This window comes from Chelmon rostratus, chromosome 15 (genome assembly GCF_017976325.1).
Source record: "Chelmon rostratus isolate fCheRos1 chromosome 15, fCheRos1.pri, whole genome shotgun sequence".
NCBI lineage: Eukaryota > Metazoa > Chordata > Actinopteri > Chaetodontiformes > Chaetodontidae > Chelmon > Chelmon rostratus.
Window position 1 is genome coordinate 4,691,614 of NC_055672.1, and position 15,924 is coordinate 4,707,537.

The following is a 15,924-nucleotide window of genomic DNA, read 5'->3' on the forward strand; positions in this document are numbered from 1 at the left end:
TGTGGTCTTGTTTCATTTACACGCTGATTTTAGATGAATACTGTGTGTCAGAGCAGCCAAGCACATTTTAAGGTAAAAAATAGCACAATTTCACATCAAATCTACTGGTAACGCAGTCAAACCAAGAACTACACATTTATTTATTTGGTTAAAATGGTTAAAAATGCAGTACACTCATTTGACCAAAGCCTTAATAGGAAAAACCCACAAAAAAGCTGCAGTCCAACCCATCAGCCATATTCCTTCAAAGCCATATTCGAACCTTGAACGTCGATGTTGAAGTAAAAACTCGTCAGCTCCACGGTTTTGTTCTTGAATCTCATCCATCCACATGAAGGGCTGAAAGACTGGCAGAGCTGAGATGAACAAAAGAAGCCTGAGTTTGTCCACCAGGGAGCGCTATCCATCAGACTGGAGCAGCACGGTCGCTGGCGGGGTGACGTGACTGATTCTTGAGGCCCACAAAAATTCCAGCGGGAGAGTTTTATTCACAGAAATAAGTGATTAAAAACAGGGTGGAGGCAGAGTGATATTTGCTCGGGAGGCCTGGGAGTCCTGTAGAAAGTGTTGGTTGTATTATCAGAAATATAACAGGTGCAGGAGTGATTCACAAGTTTATTGGCTGTCCACCAGAGAGCCCAGTTCACTGGGATGAACACAGGAAGAACGCCCTTGCTGCTCAGTGTGATAACAGAAGATAACATAAGGGGTGGTAGAAGGAGCTCTGTGAGGTATTGTGACAGAAAAAAGAGGTTATGTGTGTTTGATGCCTGAGAAAAGTACCGTACAGGTGTTTTACGTAAGGGTTTCTTTAAAAAAAAAAAAAAAAAAGAGGCTAATGGCTGAAAGGAGACTGATATTTCAATGATGATGGAAGGACGAGAGCAGAGAAGGAATTCAGAAGTCCTGAGAGCTAAATAGAGGGAACTAGGAAGAGGAAGTGAAGAAGCATGTCGGACACGCCGGTGGAGAAAGAGCAGAGTTGTTGGAGGTGAGGTGGATGAGAGCTAACGACGATCGATCGGGCACACTGAATATTGAGGTAAAGGCTGGCAGGTCTGGTCCTCGTGTGGAGTGGAGCTCACCTGGGAGAAGATGGGCCTTTCTAGGCGTACATGGTCAACTGGAGCCACTGCAGAGGGAGACGAGGACAAGAATCAGTGAGTTTTCATGGGGGCCAGTTTTACTGAATGTGCATGGAGATCATGTTCAAGATTCAAATTAGAGTAAGAATTCAATTCATTTTTTAACTCAGCATTAAAGATAATTTATGTTATGCTCGTCTTCCTCAGTGTGACATCATTTATACATTCCAGTAAAAGACGATCAGCCGCTCTCATTTTTACAGATGTGCACATTTGTGCCTGTTGTGAGTTGCATGAGATGTCTGAAGAAGTAAAACTTCCCGGCATTACAAACAAAACAGGAAACATGAGAGAAAAGTCAGAAAAATGAAATCTGTGTTATTGAAAGTTGATTTTTCTCCGGCCCCAGTCATCACATTACACGCTGTAGGTGTGAAGGCCATCTTCAACTATTTGAGTTGTTTTTTGGTTCAGTCGATCTAAATAACATTCAAAACGTCCTGCAGTCAAAGTGCTGTACTTAAGTACAAATTCAAGGTACTTGTACTTTGAGTATTTCCATTTTATGCAACTGTAAACTTTACTTGTTCATTTTCAGACTATAATTTTATATTCTCTTCCTGTCCAGTGAAAACCACGTGTCTCCGAATTTGGTGATTTTTTTTTTTTTTTTTTTTAGATTTTTCTGATAAACTGTAAATTTTCCTTTAGAAGTTGAGAAAATTCTCCTTCTTCAGCTTAATAAACTCTTTAAAAACTGGAAAATGCATCGTCACAAAGCTGAAAACAGGCTGTTTTTCTGAGCTCCTGAAGCTTTTTGGAGATACGAGGTTCTCACAGGACAGCCACGCTGCAAACATACGATGATCTCATAGAATATGATGCATCGCTGTAGATCAAACCAGCCAACAGTATGTAAAGTAGTTCAACCTGAAACATCTACAGCAGTAAAATGGACACATTAATGCAGCAGTGACATGAACCCACAAACATCAGGTATAATAGAAAAACACTGCAGAATGAGTACTTTTACTTTTCATACTGTAAGTAAATTTTGTTTATAATGCATACTTCTACTTAAGTAAGGTTTTAAATGCAGGACTTTTACTTGATATGGTGGCGTCACATTAAAGCCACCTGCTTACTGAGTCACATGCTATTTAGAATAACTTTCTTTAGCTGCAGCCTGATGCTTCATTTAGATGCTCTACAGGGATGAGGTCTGTCTGTCTGTCTGTCAAGTGGAAGAACATCATCACAGCGAGCATGCCGTCGTAGCTCTTACCTCCAGGACACTGAGTCTGATTGTACCGTCTCCATCCTGATCAAAGGCCTGGAACGCCCCTGGAGAGAAGAACCATCACACTGCATCTCTGATTCAACACAACACACTTACAATACATACAATACAATACTACAAGCCTGATTCCTAAACGGCTGGGTCGCTGTGTGAAACAAATGAAACAGAATGTGATCATTTGTGAATCCTTTTTGACATGAACTCAACTGAAAACAGCACAAACACAATATATTTAATGTTTGACCTCATCAACTTCATTGATTTTTGTAAATATCTGCTTATTCTGAATCTGATGCAGCGACACGTTTCAAACAAGTTGGGACAGATGCAACAAAAGACTGGAAAAGGAAAAAGGAAAGATGTGGAGCGCTCCAACAACACCTGTTTGGAACATTCCACAGGTAAACAGGTTGATGGTATCATGCCCAACTTTTTTGGAATCAGGATTGTACTGTTCAGGGGCAACACAGTCATGATTAACAACCTGGTTTAGAATTAACTTCAGGATGGTCGGGGGACTCATCCCAACACTTAGACTAGACTCAGGTGATCTTATTTTCCTCTGATGGCAGCTGCTGTCGAAGAAACTGTTCAAAAATAGAAAATACAGGCTCCTTTCTCAACTTCCTGCTGACCCATTCGGGTTTTGGCCTTTTAGGGTTGTTTTTTCCTGTCTTTGTGACACCAGAATCTCCTCATGTGAGCAAACAGACTGACTGCAGAAGGTTAGCTGGGATGTGTCAGCCCCCCTTTGTGAATAAAGCTGATCAGAGTGTTTTTGTATAAAATCTTGCCAAACCACTTTAAACTGAACTCTAATGCATACTTCATGGATAAAACAGTAGAAAAATCTGAAGTTTGTGACAGTAAAACTCTGATGCAGGGCTGGAAAGAGTGTGTTATCTGTATTTTAACACAGTGGCAGCAGCGGCGGCGGCGAGGCACTGACTTACTGAACATGGCTTCGAGCCGAACCAGGCAGCTGATGAAGCTGTCGAAGTCGATGTTCATGTTCTCGTTGGCGTAGCGCATGGTGATGATGTCGTACAGCTGGTTGTTGAGACGGAAGCCTGAGCGGGACACAAGACACATGACTGTACAGTGACAAGAAGATTTAGAGGGTGAGTTCAGGCTGTAAGTTCAAACAGCACGTTCACATCATGACCCAGAAAATCTGGTTCAGGCATGAGTTCATTTGTGTAACAGCTAATAAATAAACGAGCCTTCAGAGGTTCATCAGAAAAAAAAACAAAAACATGTTGGCTCGTTAAAACGTAAATGGTCCAAATTACAAACTCATGTTTTAGCAGCTTTAATCACATCTGTAAAATCTGTACCAGTCTACTTTTCAACTGTTCAGTATATGAATATTGTAAACAACGTCCATAAAGCATCAGTTCACTGCAGAGATCTGGCTCTTCAGACTTTTATCTGCTTTTATCTGCTCAGGATTTCAGATTTCTGCCTCTGAAACACTTTAAATTCAATCTCTCAAAGCTGCTTGTTATTCATTTGGACCAGCAACCTGAATTAAAACGGTATAAACTCTACAAAACAACATTTAAGCATTATAAACAACAATAAAAATGTCAACAAACCATGTAAAACATGCATTTCTTTCTATGTGTGTACATGTACTAACAGCTGCTGAACATGCTCAGTAAATGCTTTGAACTACATATTTCACATGTATTAAAGCTTTGAGGACAAGCTGAATTCTATTTAGAGCTGAATGAGTGATTAGTATTTTAGCATTTTGATAATCGATTCATCACTTTGGGTCTTTTTTTTAAGAAAAAAACTGTCAAAATTCTGTGATTCCAGCTTCTTAAATGTGAATATTTTCCAGTTTCTTCACTCCTCTGTGGCAGTGAACTGAATATTTTTGGGTTGTGGATAAAACAAGACATTTGAGGACGTTTTCTTGAGCTTTGGGACACACTGATGGACATTTTATAGACCAAATAACTAATCAATTAATTGAGAAAACAATAAAACTAACCATCAGTTGCAGCCCTAACTCCATTCACCTCTGTTGTATTAGAACACAAGAAATCTAAGAGACAGAGATCTCAAAACCTGCACAGAAAAAAAACCCAAATATCTGCAAATGTTTAGTGTTTTTCTGATGTGGATGAACATAAAGTTCCTACCTGCATCATTGACAGCGTTCCTCATCTCGTAACTGTTGATGCTGCCGGACTGGTCGGCGTTATAGTGCTTAAAGATTCCCTGAAAGAGAGCACGTGTGAGTTTGATGCACATCGCCCTGCTGGCTGAGTTCATCTTTACAGACGAAGCTCAGCTGCGAGTGAATGAAGGAGGGAAACGCTGCAAAGTGTAAAAGAAAACAGCTGTTATTTAAAATGAGAGCGCTGCATTCCCACCTGCCACTGTTTGATCTTATTCCACAGATGTCTGAACTCCTGAAGGTTGAGTCTACCTGTCCCGTCCATCTGAACACAAGCAGTTAAGACCAGAACAGAATCCTGTAACATGTTAATCCAGTCAGAAAACGACTGACATTTCAGTTCAAAGCATCCCTCCAGCGTCACATTTCAACATCGGCTTTCCCACAGAGTGACTGCAGGTTTGCTTTTGCGTCATAATTTAGTGCGTTCTCCAATCGCGCTCGAATCGAGACGTCTGATCCCGAACCATCGGGCGTGTTCGCGTGGTGGAACAAGGCCTTGGCCCCGTGAGCGTCCGTCACAGACCCTGCCACGGGTCTCGGCAGGTTGTGCCTCCTACAGACAACACAGCCAGCCCGATGCACTCGATACAAAGGATACGTCCATCAGAGCAATCATGCTCCTGCAGCTCTCCAGGCTGAAGCCCTCTGTGTTCAGGTCCTTATCTGCAGGGGGGACACACGGCAGAAAGACTGTATTACATCTGTAGAGAGCTGATTGGACAGATTCTTTCAAAAGTCACTTTGCAGCCTGTGAAATGTTTGGGAATAAAATCTCTGTCTCCTCAAACTCAGCAGCTAATATCACCTCTAATATCAGCGAGGCGACTCTGAAAATCACTGCTCTGTTTTATTTTCTTACATTTGTCCAGGTTTGTGATATGAAAGCTGCCTCTCCTCCACCTCTGCTGAGAGTGTGTGGCCGCGTTCCAAATCTTTTTCTTTTCATGTTTGGTAAATGCTGCAGCTGCCCTTACAAAGCACTGACTGTTGCATACAGCATGCACACAACTGGGACACACTACTATGTCTTAATGTAGTGGCCTGAACCCTGACCCTCCTGCTCATACGTCCATCGCAGTCTGCAGCACCAAGTTTTAAATAAAAAGAAAAAATAGGTGGATTGTCAGAAAGGCATGCTGGCTTGCACACTGCAAAATGTGAGCGGATGCAGGACGTCTGGTATTTTTAGCATGCTGCCTTTGACACAATGCTGCAAAAGATACAAGACTAGTGTAAAGAAACTATACTCGAGAACCTCTTTCGATACCACTGTCTGTACCAGCACTAAAAAAAAGTCACCATGTTAACAGAAACAGTTGAGGACCAGCTGATCTTCCTCCCTGTTGTTTCATCTGTGAAGCCTCAGGTTGAAAATCTGATTGTAGATCAGTTTTTTATCGCTTTTTTTTTTTTTTAAATAGCTTTGGTACAATCAAAACTATCGTTTTAAACATGTGGTATCATATATTGACCGTAATTTGACATGATACGTGTTGGGACTAAATCTTTTATAGTACGGCAGTATGGACACATGCAGCAGGTGTGAGTGTGTGAAGGTGAGGAGAAACAAGTGGTGCCCTGTGATTGGTCTGTTGCCAAGGGATTGCTGCCTCTGGATTGGTTCAGTGCATTTAGTTGACCTCCATCTCCAACAGTTGAAGCCTGCATTTAGTTCTTTGTGTTGCTAATCCTGACAGACTTTATAACCAGTTTGTTGTTAATGTTATGGAGCACTGATGATAGCAGTTTGCTCAAAAGCCTTTTTGTGTCATTTTCTTTTTGTTGGGGACGTTTAGGCTGCCGCTCAGTCTCGAGCTTTAAATTTTGTTTCATGGTCTATGATGTGATATAAATGCAGGAATGAACTGCTCTGCTCTGGTTTCTGATGCACACAAACTGCAGCACAGTTAAAATAACGGACTCACGTTTGGTGATCACTCTGTTGAGAACGTTCTTCAGTTCGTTGGCTGTGATTTCCATGTCCTGTGAGAGCGACCAGAGCGGAGAAGGAGACAGTAGAAGAAGAGACGAGACAGCCATTAAAATGTGACTTTCTCTCAGACACATTTAAAACAAAAGGCAAACGAGTGCAGCAGGGCCACAACGGTTACGTTCCTATCTGCGACTCAGCCTCCTCCCTGTACTCACATCGCCGGCTATCTCCTGAAAAATAGTCCTGAACTGCTGGTCCTCCTCGCTCTCTTCCCCCGCTGAGGCCGGCGCCGGCTGCAGCGTCATGGAGCCACAGAGCAGAAAGAGATTACGTGGGAGAAGATGTGAAAGGAAAAACATGTGAAGATCAAACATGTGAAAAAAACTCCCATTTTTCCACCTTCATGCATTAGGAAGGTTCACATGTTCACCATTAACTAGCTGCTTATTAGCATGCATACAGGCTCATACAGTCATTATAAAACACTTATTAATGACTTATTCTGCAACTTCTAGTGCATAAAATAAAAGTTTATTTTACTAACCTCCAAATTACTGTTTATTGATAGTAGCTGTTGTACATGAATCATGATCTTAATGATCTAACTGCGACCCTTAATGACCCTAAACACCACAATAAGGCATTAATAACAGCTTTATAATGATCAATAAAGAGCCAATACGCATGCTAATAAGCAGCTATTTAACAGTGAACATGTGTACCTTAATATAAAGTGTTGTGCACATCATGCAGCATTATTAGGATTACTGATGCATGGTGAACATCCTGAAGGAACAGCTTTCGTGTATGTTTTAATGAACTCAGAACGCTGCACGCTTGCTGCAAAACAGAGAGCTAAAGCAGCTGAAGAGCAGAGTTGTGTCACGCTGCGACTCTTCAATCACTTCAAGGAAAAGAGGAAAAGCAGAGCAGGACGTCGGCCCCTCTGGGAGCACTTACCACTGGGTGATCGGCCTCGATCCTGTTCTCTATCTCCCTGGGTGAAGACGAACAAACAGTTGGTGACAACAACATCTCATCTGGACCACAAGCCTGAGCACTTACAACATCCGATCGTCTCTTTCTCGTCAGATGTGAGACTGTTCAATAAGTCTGAAATCTCTGATTCATTCATGACACCATTTCTAAAGGTCCCATACTCACGTCGAACTAAAAGGTCAAAATGAGCCCGAAAACTCTTAATGAAGCTGTGAATAAAATGTGTTAGTTTAGTACCACCTGTCTGTTTGTTTTCTTGATTTTTTGGGCAGTCTTGGTTGCAGAAGGCGTTTGACAGTTCTATGTGACAGCCCACTCCCTTCTTGTTTTAGGCTAAAGCTAAAAGGTATGATATTATATTGTTGTCAAATGACCCATGCTGCATTTTAAGCCATGCTGGTAAATGAAAGCCCATCACAGTGAGCTGTTTGCTGTGCACATCCATCCCACAGGTGCCGGTCCATCAGGGTGCAGGCGGGGCTCTGCACGCCGTCTGGTCCTCCAGGGCAGCAGGCGGAGGACGGGGTGGATGTTTGTCGAGGCTTGAGCGTGCAGTACTGAATATTTTGAAAGTTTACCGGTGCGTGCCCAAATCTGAAGTCGCTTGTCCTAAAAAAGATTCCATAACAGCTTCGAACTGGGGCCGATTTCTTCCAGTTCTACAAATCAAATCGCCGTTAAAATGGTTTGTTCTTGGTGGTTCGTGTCCCACCCACCAAGCACCCAACCCCACCCTCATTAACAAGCACACAAACCCCCCACTAATCACCAGTAAACTAGTTTTTTTCTAAGCTAAATAGATCCTGCTGCTGAGATATTGACAGGTAGGGCTGGGTATTGTTGGAACTACAGTGGCCTTATCTGAAGTTTGTTTTAGGGTCCAGTAACATAATTAAAGTGCCAGACAAAATATACATTTCATATTTTACATAATTACATCTGAGACTTGTGTTTTCCTTCTTTTTTTTTCTATCCAGAACAAAAGTCCAAAAAACTTTTTTTTTCGTACTCTGGTGAACGTTTCTTTTCAAATCTCATCTAACGTCTCCTCATCAGGAACAGAATTAAATCAGTTCTGATCCAAACAGGAATCAAAACAGTGCGGCTCAAACCAGTTTCAGTTTGATTCCTCTAAGAGCCAGTTTGGATCTGAAAGTATTTTTGCTCATGTAAGAAAACAAACTGGAACAACAAGTCAATTAACCAATTTGTTGATCTGCAGAAATTGAATTGGCAAATATTTTGGTGCAAAAATGCCGAACTAGGTCCCACCATGTCAGATGTGGGGATCTGCTGCTTTTTTTGGTCTAACATGACAGAAAAACAAATATCTTTACGTTCTGAACAGTTGGTTGGACAAAATGAGACGTCTGAAGACGTCACCTTCGACTGGGAAATCATGATATTGTCTGAAAATAACAGCTAATGGATTATCTGAGAAAATAACTGACAGATTAATCAATAATGTCAAAAATCATGTTGCAACATAATCATCTTCAATTTATGTCCTGAGGAAAAATGCATTAAACGTCTTGATTAAGGCTGCAACTAACCATTATTTTCACTGTTGATTAATTGGTTGATTATTTTCTTAATTAATTAATTAGCTGTTTGGCCCATAAAATGTCAGAAAGTGGTGAAAAACGTCAATCAGTGTTTGCCAAAGCTCAAGATGACGTCCTCAGATGTCTTAGATATTCAGTTTACTGTCACAGAGGAGTGAAAAAAACTGAAAATATTTCCACTTAAGAGGCTGGAATCAGATAATTTTGACTATTTTTTCTTTAAAAATGACTCAGATGAATTAATTATCAAATTGGTGCCAATTAATTTAATAGTTGTCAACTGCTTGATTTATTGTTGCAGCTCTACTCTTGATCTTAATGTGAAACCAAAATTTTAAGCATTTTTAAACCTCTCAATATCCTCTCATGCCTAAATATTAAGAACCAACATGGTTCTGATACATGTTGTGTTTTAATACCCAGCCCTACTAAGACACATAGAACACAGAATGAAATAAGCATCTACTAACAAACCCATCTAACTCTGTCTGTGTTATTCTAACAGGGGGAAACCTACGTGCCCGTACCCTCCTCTTACCCAGCTCGCCCCCTGCTGGCCACCCTGACCACCCTGACCACCCTCACCCACTCACTCTGAGGTGTTCCTCTTCTCAGAGAACACTCGCAGGATGAACTCTCCCTCCTGGTGCGGCTCGTACGTGGAGGGAACGATGACGTACTCCCCGGGGCTCAGGCGGAAGCGCTGGGTCACCTCGCGCAGGTTGATGTAGGACTTGCAACGAGCCTTGGAGGAGCTGAACAGGAAGAAGTCCTTCTGCATGTGCTGCTTGTTCCCGTGCATCTGGAAGAGGGGGGGGGGGGGGGGGGGGGGGGGGGCAGCACAGTGGTGAGGGTGGGAAATGTTGAATGGAAACAGTTTCTACTCATATACATAAAAAACACAAGGTTAGTCCAGTCCAAGAAGCTAATGTGTATCTGGGTTGATGATAAATATTAGAAACCAAACAAAGTGTAATTAACTTGCAAACTGCTGCTCCACTGTGAGAGTTGCATCCATCCTTACCTCCTTTGGCACCTGTAGAGAGACAGAGGCAATATCAGTGAAGTACTACAGTGACAGAAACATGTGATTATATATATGTGCATCAGAACTAGAACAGATGTCAGTTTAAAAAACAGATGATTTATCTCATCATAATTTGGCGCTGCAGGTCAAAGTAGTAAGAGGAAGAAACCTCGTAGATGGCGAATCCGATGGTGAAGAGGTTGGCTCCCATCTTGCGCTCTTTCCGCCTGTTCTTCTGCATCAGAGCCACGACGAAGGTGCAGCCCACCTCGTTGTCCTCGGGATCGTCGTCCTCCTCCAGCAGACGCAGGCGGTACTGAGGGTTGGTCCAGAAAGTGTCTGCAAGGCAGCAAGCAAGGATTTTCACACGTTTTTAAAAAAAATCATCCTCAATGCATGATGACATAAAGAGCAGTGATCCAAAACAACATGCCTGTTTAAAAAAGAGACATTCAGGCTCTTTCAGTGTTAGTCTGGTCATTTTTCATGGACAGAAAAGAGCGGATTTCTGCAACTGCTAAAAGGAATTTTCAGACTTCTTTTGAAGAAAGAGTATATAAACTCTGATAAAAACAGATATATTTCATGTGTTTTTAATAGATTTTCTCATTCTTTACCGTAGATTTGTGTTATATATTTATGATTCCTGACTTTTACAGTATCAAGCTTTTCTTTTCTTTTACTATGTTTATAGTTATGCACTACAATATCAAGGCAAATTCCTTCTAAAAATACATCAGATCAGACGAAAAAGCAGGAAGCTGAGACCACCCTGAGTGATGAAGCTCGTCTGTTTGTTTAAACCTTTGAAGAAAGGAGTGAACTCTGTGTTCTCCTGGAGACGGAGGTACCTGGGTAGTTCCTGCAGCCCCCGGCAGAGCAGCCCCTCACCCAGCGACCCTCGTTCACAGAAACCGTCCACTTGTGAATCTTGTCGTCCTCCAGGGCGTCCGGGGTGAGGTTACAGATCTCAATCTTGGTGTAGTTCTTCTTGAAGTCCTCGAACGACATCCTAGATGGGCACAGGAGAGATCGGACACCTGGCTCGTATCACTGCATGTAGCATCAGAGCACACTTCCAGTCAGCTTACAGCTCTTTCAGTTCCTCAGTGTTTAAACACGAGGTCCTGTCACTTCAGACCACTTTCCACTGCTCAAATAAAACTGTAAAAATACCAGAACTCTCCATCTTCGGCACTCTGGTGCTGCAACTTCTCCTTTTCAGCCTTAGAGAGCGTGGCCCACTCCTTAGAGCTGTTCGACAGGAGGTGAAAAACAGCCAAAGAACTGAGGTTAATATTGTAATAAACACAAAGAATAAACATTGAGACGTCACAACCGTACCTTTATCAAACTCTACCTCATCTGTGACAGAAAGGCAGGGCTGTACCAAACGTCATTTACATTCAAAGCTTCTATTGATGATTCATCAGATTAAATAACACACAATCATACACAGCCACCACTGGAATCTAATTCAAAATCTAATCCAAATATTTTGACATTAATAATAAAAGTGCATCTTAATAATTAGCTGCAACTGTGTAGAAAACTGGATTTAAACAGAATGAACACATGCAAAAAGAAAAGGTTTTCAAAAGGTATGAATGAGGTTTGAAGTATTTGGTGCAGCCCTATAGAAAAGCAAGAAAAACAAAAGACTTTATTACGAGTAAAGATGACTAAAAACTCCTCACTTGTCACTCCAGGGACCGTTCCATTCCACTTGACCCCACGGGTTCCTGAGACGCACCAGACGGACCTTAGCTTCCTTGTGCTGAGACGGTCTGCACTGTAGAAAACATGAAAGCCGAGAACAGTGGAGATTCTCTCATTTAACTTTGACTGAATCTGCTGTTTTGGACAATTGAACTTTGAACATTCGTGGCCCCAAACTAACTCTGGCATCGTCACAGTGTTTTGCCGTTTGCTGCGTACATCACACTCAATACTGTTGTGTTGTCAGGGAGCAGCTTTACCTCCTCCACTGCCGTCACGGAGTAGGCGTGACCCTTCACGAGTCCCGTCACGGTGCGAGTCTCAAAGCGAGCAGGAACCAGCGACTGCAGATACACGGGACACATGTTGCACCCATTTACAAACAACCTCATCATCCTCAGCCTCTGCACCACAGCTGTAGAAACATGTCTATAGACTCACGTCGATGGAGCAGCCCATGAGGGAGCCTCTCTCCAGAGCCTTCTTCATGATCTTATAGAGCTCTTTGGGAGCTTCCTTCATCTCGTAGAACTCAGTGACTCCCCCGGTGAAATCCTCCATGGCCTCGGTGGTGTTTCCACCCTTCAGGGCCTCGTAGGAGCCGTGCAGCCTGGAGAGAGTTCAAGTAATTAATTGAGACACATCCATTCAAGATAATACTTTATATTAAGATACACATATTCACCATTAACTAGCTTCTAATTAGCATTACCTCAGTAGCATATTGGCTCTGTATTAGTCATTATAAATTACTTATTAATGCTTTATTCTGGGGGGCTATCAAGGCTTAAGATTAGAGATTGTAGTTCATGCACAACAACTTCCTTACTTGCAATCAATAAGCAGCAATTAGGAGGTTAGACTTAGTTAATGGCCTAGTAGTTGAAGAAAGTGGTCATGCAGAATAAGGCATTAATAAGTGCTTTGTATTGTGCAACATGCTAATATGCATGCTAATAAGCAGCTAGTTAATGGTGAATATGTTGCAAATATGAATGCACAGTGTTGCCAAATTATTATTATTATTATTAATTATAAGTCAGTGTTATTATCTTAGCTTTGCTTTTTAATCAAAGTGATTAAGTTAAATAAAGTTATCTTTAATCTTCTTTCTCTTATTTAGCACTAACCTGAGCAGCGGTGTGTTTGTATCTCAAGAAGGACGTATTACATGACAAAGACTGATGACACAAAACTGCAACTCACAAACTGTGCAAATAATATTTGGAAAGTGTAAAAACTGCCAATATACTTTATGTAGATACACAAACATTGGGAAATCACAATAAAACAATCCAATAAAACAAAAAAGTGCTCTGTGAGGGAGCTGAGCCCAGTTTTCCAGCTGAAGCTGAACGCTCAGAGACGAGTCCACCACAAAAGCTGCTGCATCCTCCCCTGCAGGATAAAACAGCCCACTACTCACTTGGCATAGGCCTTCTCCAGCAGGGCGCTCCAGAACTCGTTCCTCTCAGCGGACTTCGTGAAGACCAGCTGGTTGTTGAAGGTCGGGATACGGTCGTCAATGACGACATCGACCCAGTCGCCATAGCGCCAGAACTGAAGGCCAGAAGGAGGCAGAAACAGTACTGAGGATCGAGTATATCAACTCCTACAAACTTTAAACACGTGAATCAAAGAACTTGGATCATCTCTCTGGTGAACTTAATGTTGCACATCTACTGATGGTTTGTTTGCTTCAGTAAACTTGATTTTAAAGAGGATAAAATGCTAAAGGAAGGACTGAATATTAGGATGGAAGCTCTGTGTGAATACACGGAGAAATGAGATGTTTCTGACCTGGAAGTGGAAGATGCCGCCGTATCCCTCTGAGAAGCTTTGCTCCTGGGGAACAACCCGGTACAGAAGCTTCTCATTCAAGGTGAGACAGGCGATGGCGGCCAGCAACCAGCAGTCGCCTCAAACAGAGAAAATCAGCTCATTTAATTCACCTGAACGCAGTCTGAATGTCTTTCACTGCAGCAGAGCAGATGTTCAGTCACACATCATCTGCCATTGTGTTTTCACTCTCAACAACAGCAAAGACCGACAGGAACTTCTCTGCTGAACATATTTTTGTTTTGCTGGAGGAAAAGACCGCCGCCGAGTGCTGACGTGTGTGTTTTCTGATTGTCCAGGTGTGTGCGACAGCTGCCTGCGCCGGAAACAATGTAAGTTTTTCAACAGGGAATGGTTAACAGTGTCTGCCAGGACCTTTGTCCCTGTGGTCCCCTTTATTTGCAGTCTGAACTGAACAACAATGAGAAGTGCTGCTGGTTGGATTCCCTTCCAAAAGAATAAGCACAATATGGGGAGGCCGCTGCAGGCAGAGAGGCCGTGTGTGGGGGATCGATGGGATATTTGCTACCCTGTTACCCCCCAACCTGCCTAAATGCAGTATGGGACTGAATTATGAATACACTGAGAGCGGCTCCATACAGTACAGTATGTACAGCCTTACACAGCCCTGCACACTGCATGCGTGTAACCACTTTTTACCCAACATGCCTTGTGCATTTATGCTTCAGTCAGTGAGTTTCAACAATACCCAGAAACAATTAGAGTGTTTAAGGTGGATTTCTCTTATTATTTCAACTCATTAGCGTTAAGCTGGGACTGGTTTTAGTTAATTGTAGAGGCAAACATCATTGAAGCTTTCCTTCTCAACTGTTTCATTGTAGTTTGGTGCAAGAAAATCCAACTTAAATCCCTCCCAATGAAGCTTTTTTGTCACAAAACGTAGAAATTGTCAGTGTCAGCTGTGCCGGAAGTGATAAAAGAGGCGAAATTTACCGAGATCTCCCTGGCAGATGTCTGTCCTACTGGCTCCTCCAACAATGAACTGAGGGTTCTCACAGATTTCCTGCAGACAACAATAAACAAGAGTTTAGAGTGAAAAGGAGCAATAATCGGAGTCACATCTGATTTTTGATCTGAGGATTGAGGGTGTCGTCCGCTGCACAGACTATAAAGCTCTCTAGGACAAACTTGAAATTAAAATTACAGTTAAGTGTTAAAGAATCCATTAGAGCCAATAGTCATCCGTGGACCGAGTATTTTGATCCCATCAGCATCTCCAGGTAAAATCCCACAGCTGCAGCTAGTTTTCCGAGCAGGTTTGATGTTGCTGCGTATGAAAAATAACGTCCCACCTCCCACATGTGTCATCCATCCCCTCTTTATTTAACTTTGCCATCAACGTGCCTCTCCGTGTGCCAACCCGGCCTAAACCCCCTCCTACCTTGGGCCTCTTCCAGACGATGTTCTTGACCTTGTTGGACTTGTGTCCGAGCTCCTTGAAGCCCAAAGACTCCACAGTGGCCGGGAAAGAGTCATCCTCAAACAGGCTCTTCCTCTGAAGGCACTCCTGTCTCAGGAGGTTGAAGTCCTGGCCGTTGAAGCGGAGGGGCTTGTTCAGAGACCCTTCCCCGTCTCTCCTCTCTCGTTCCCGGATCAACCGGTCACAGAAAAAGCCAGACGGTGTATAGGGCATCTCGTCTCAGCTGGCTTTTTTTTTTTTTAAAAACTGGCTTTTGCCACTTGTACCAAAGTCTTACAAGCCTAAAAACCCTGGCATAAATCCAAACAGCTAATGTCTGATTGGCTCTCTCTTTGTGTGACGTCCCCCTCCCCTTCGTCACAGAGCAGATGCAAAAGCTTGGTGTGAAAGACTCCACATGCATTCACCTTTGCATTACCATGCACATACACACACACACACATATGCACAGAAACTCACACATCACATAAACGTCTATTTGTTGCGCTCCCATTGGCTGAACTGAACAATGATCTCTCCCTGGCTGTGGTGCTCCACTGCCATCATTGTTGGGTGACACAAAGGCCAGCGGGCCGCGCCAGAGGGCATGTAAAGAGTGGTCGGTAGATGCCCTGCCTCAGCAGAAGGCATTCAACCCCTTTAAACCTATTCTCAATGGAGCTCAGCATTGAGCAGTCTCAGCATAACGAGAGCAGGCTAATGCTATCGAGAGGAGTATCATCCATTTTTAGCTCTGGTCCGAAAAGTACAAATTCAATCGCAGCATAGGTGATCACCAGCGGAGCGCCAGTGTAAACTGTGCGAGTCCACGGCGGATCAACG

General features: G+C 42.7%; 1 protein-coding gene across 3 annotated transcripts; it reads right to left on the reverse strand.

Annotated features, from left to right (window-relative positions):
• Positions 1-129: 129 nt before the first annotated feature.
• Positions 130-15,924, reverse strand: capn3a (calpain 3a, (p94)). Of its 3 annotated transcripts, XM_041953433.1 has the most exons (22): positions 15,064-15,924; positions 14,616-14,685; positions 13,623-13,741; positions 13,249-13,382; positions 12,264-12,432; positions 12,083-12,166; positions 11,801-11,895; positions 11,280-11,357; positions 10,955-11,115; positions 10,273-10,442; positions 10,101-10,112; positions 9,670-9,878; positions 7,473-7,509; positions 6,728-6,805; positions 6,505-6,562; positions 5,169-5,242; positions 4,773-4,841; positions 4,539-4,617; positions 3,339-3,455; positions 2,371-2,429; positions 1,086-1,132; positions 130-555 (listed from the first exon to the last, which is right to left on the reverse strand). In XM_041953433.1, the coding sequence occupies exons 1-21, from the start codon at positions 15,313-15,315 to the stop codon at positions 1,106-1,108; spliced, it is 2,151 nt and encodes a 716-aa protein (XP_041809367.1). In that variant the 5' UTR covers positions 15,316-15,924; the 3' UTR covers positions 130-555; positions 1,086-1,105. The 3 variants fall into 3 exon arrangements, with proteins under 3 accessions (XP_041809367.1, XP_041809366.1, XP_041809368.1); XM_041953432.1 differs by having other exon boundaries at positions 130-1,132; positions 15,064-15,922; XM_041953434.1 differs by having other exon boundaries at positions 130-1,132; positions 5,178-5,242; positions 15,064-15,915.

Coding starts and splice junctions, on each gene's coding strand:
- capn3a (XM_041953433.1), bottom strand. CDS start 15,315: ATGCCCTATACACCGTCTGGCTTTTTCTGTGACCGGTTGATCCGGGAA. Junction 11,358..11,800: donor AACGGTCCCTGGAGTGACAA/GTGAGGAGTTTT, acceptor CCTGTCGAACAG/CTCTAAGGAGTGGGCCACGC. Junction 4,618..4,772: donor ATAAGATCAAACAGTGGCAG/GTGGGAATGCAG, acceptor GCTCTCTTTCAG/GGAATCTTTAAGCACTATAA.